Genomic DNA, 2,904 nt, shown 5'->3' with positions numbered 1-2,904 from the left:
CAATATCATAAACATCGTAACTTTTCAGCTAAAACGTAAATTGTAATTTGTACAAAGATCATAATCAACCAAAATAAAATGAAACACTTGTGAGCCAAGTTTAGACGCTTTTTTGAAAAAAATCTCCGGATTTGCAACATTTTTTCACAGCGCGCGCACTACTCACTGACAAGTTTGTTGAGAACAAGAGTATGTTTATTGCCTTCTGCCTATTGGCGTATTGTCTCGCTGTCAATCACCGAGAGACTTTCCATATTTGTATTGTACCACGCCCTCTTTCATGGGCACGTGGGTTCTGAGATTGGCGGAATAAAGCTGAGTTGAGTTTGCTGTTGTCAACTGAACACGTGCGTCCGTTCGTTCTGTTCTCTGGGTATCTACGAACCACCTCACCCCAAGCGGTCACATTTTGGTGCCGAGACCAGGATACAGGTACTCTGAGACGAGATGGATACGCCAGAACGAATAAAACTCAGTAGAAGAGCACACCGCGGTCAAATGACCAAAATACTGAACCAACTAGACGAATTCATGGAGACAGCAGAAGATGGGCTGAACGAAGCAAAGTTAGACAAGATCCAAGCGAAGCTAGAGTTGGCTTCCGCCAAACTTCAGCAACTACAAGTTCTAGACCAAAATCTGATCGACAAGACAGAAGATGCCGATTTAGAAACCGTAATCGTCGAAGCAGATGACTACCATAGCGCTAATAAACAAAGGTTAGTCGTTTGCGAAAGACACTTGAACAGACTGTCCGAAAAATTTACCAAGAGTACACAAAAACTCGATCCATCAGCTGAAGAATTCAAGCCAACATCTGCAATGTTACAAAACTACAAACATGTCAAGAACGTACAGCTACCCAAACTAGCTTTAGCCAAATTTTCCGGAGACATTCTGAAATGGCAGAGCTTTTTTGATAGTTTTCAAGCCGCTGTACACAACGATCCGTCACTGGACAATATTCAGAAATTTCAGTATTTGCGAGCCCAACTATCGGATGAAGCAGCCAGGGCAATAGAAGGACTTTCCCTCACCGCCGCAAATTACTCAAATGCTATCGAGTTGCTGGTTAAACGCTACGGCCAACCCCACATGGTAAAGGCTGCCTATATGAAGGCCTTGTGGGAACTACCAAGACCGAACGGTGATCTTGCCAGTTTACGTGAATTCTACGACGCCACTGAAACTTACATCCGAGGATTACAATCGTTGGGAAAAGACGAATCATCGTACGGTGACCTCCTCGTACCAATCATCATGGAAAAACTACCGAGCAGAATCCGCGAACTCATAACAAGAGATCATGGTACATCGCGAGAATGGTCACTTCAGGAACTGAGAGAAGCTATATCTAGGGAAATAGATGCGAGTCTAGCTGGACAGCCGCTATTTGAACTATTGAAAAGTTCATCTCAAAGACCGCCTTACAACCTATCAAATCGTAAAAGAGTGTTCTTGGTGTTCGGAATCACGATTAAGGGGAACTTCAGACCACAGTACGCGTAGATGAAGTAACTGGCGACACAGGAATTAACGTTGCGCTCGAAACTTTATTTCCCCAGGTCAGCCTGATGGCTGCCTGGGGCAACCCTTAGCTCCGAGAGCTTGGAGATATGCTCACTCCAAGGCTCCCAAAGTCTGACTCTCAAATTTACAATACTTTGTCGACAAGAAAACTTGCCAACGCTAGTTTCACAATGATTAATACATAGTATGCATGAGACATGTCACAACACCATTGTTTTAAATCCAAGCTGTGAAAATATGAAAAGCGATACTTAACAGCTACAGTTCTGATAAAAGTTCGACTACATTGTCTTTCTATTGCCCAACCTTGCGTGGGACACTCCATGCATAATCATAGGAATTCACGAGACACGCGGGTGCCTGTAATGCCGCTGCCATTGAATTTAAACAAGAGAGACTTGAAAATGTAATTTGCTGTCAGTTTTGAAGAATTACACCTCCGGTAAATCGTGGGAATTCAAGCCCAAGTGGCGAAATGTTGAAATTTGGCGAATTACTAGAATGAAGATTTACAGTAACCGGTGCAAATTATAGAAACATGACATCGTTCTTTCTCCCACAAAGGCTTGCCCTCAAGCCTTATGAAAGGTGTCTCAAATATAGATAGAATACAAAAATATTACATTTACACAAAATACACAACGAAAGTACAGAATTTCAGAAGAACATCAAGTGGAAAGTACAATTTTTTTGTAATTAGAAATATGACATCGTTATTTGAAAATAATCGAATAATGTATGTGTTGCATGATAGCAGATGTATACAAGCTGTATCGGGCAATGTCCGCGGTTATGTTTGTGATCAAAAGTTTCTCCCAGTGAGATCCGTTTCTAGAACAATTTCGATTACCATATTGACGATGTTCAAATTTAAAAACTAACTATTCAACTCTCCAACCCCCCAACCCTTCGTATCGGAGACGTCTTACGCGTAGCACTGCAGCGTCGGTAATTCTCGTAGCTCTATAATTATCTTCACTTAATAAAAAAAACACTCCCAACCCCCAAACCAACCCGCGTAGATGAGGCTTCGTATAAAATAAAGACAAACGAGTATAAATAATTAGATTTCTCTGTTGAACAATACCAATATTTGGAATCAAAGCGAGTCTACTATACTAACTATTTGACCACAAAAACCCCTCGAACAATTGTCAAATTCAGTTCGCAGACAAAAGACGCAGTTCCAACGATCATACACAGTTCTCTTGTTCAACTTCGGCAAATCTCGAATCTGCTCACCCTTCAAAATGTTGATACTCTTATCTTCTCATGGTTGATCTGCCTTGACGTGTTCTTCGCTGGCTTCCTTGGGTTGAATGATTCAGCTTGCCTCTGTAAATATCACCTTCTCCTGTAATTTGTTTCGGTCTG

At 41.6% G+C, this 2,904-nt stretch overlaps 1 protein-coding gene across 1 annotated transcript; it reads left to right on the top strand.

Annotated features, from left to right (window-relative positions):
- The first annotated feature begins 447 nt into the window (after positions 1–447).
- On the top strand, positions 448–1,509 carry LOC139116611 (uncharacterized). Its single transcript, XM_070679208.1, has one exon. It carries the CDS (start codon positions 448–450, stop codon positions 1,507–1,509), a length of 1,062 nt encoding a protein of 353 aa, XP_070535309.1.
- The last annotated feature ends 1,395 nt before the right edge of the window (positions 1,510–2,904 follow it).

Source organism: Ptychodera flava, chromosome 17, assembly GCF_041260155.1.
Source record: "Ptychodera flava strain L36383 chromosome 17, AS_Pfla_20210202, whole genome shotgun sequence".
NCBI lineage: Eukaryota > Metazoa > Hemichordata > Enteropneusta > Ptychoderidae > Ptychodera > Ptychodera flava.
Note: the sequence above shows the minus strand (reverse complement) of the source record. Positions and strands in the feature narration are given on the sequence as shown.

Coding starts and splice junctions, on each gene's coding strand:
- LOC139116611 (XM_070679208.1), top strand. CDS start 448: ATGGATACGCCAGAACGAATAAAACTCAGTAGAAGAGCACACCGCGGT.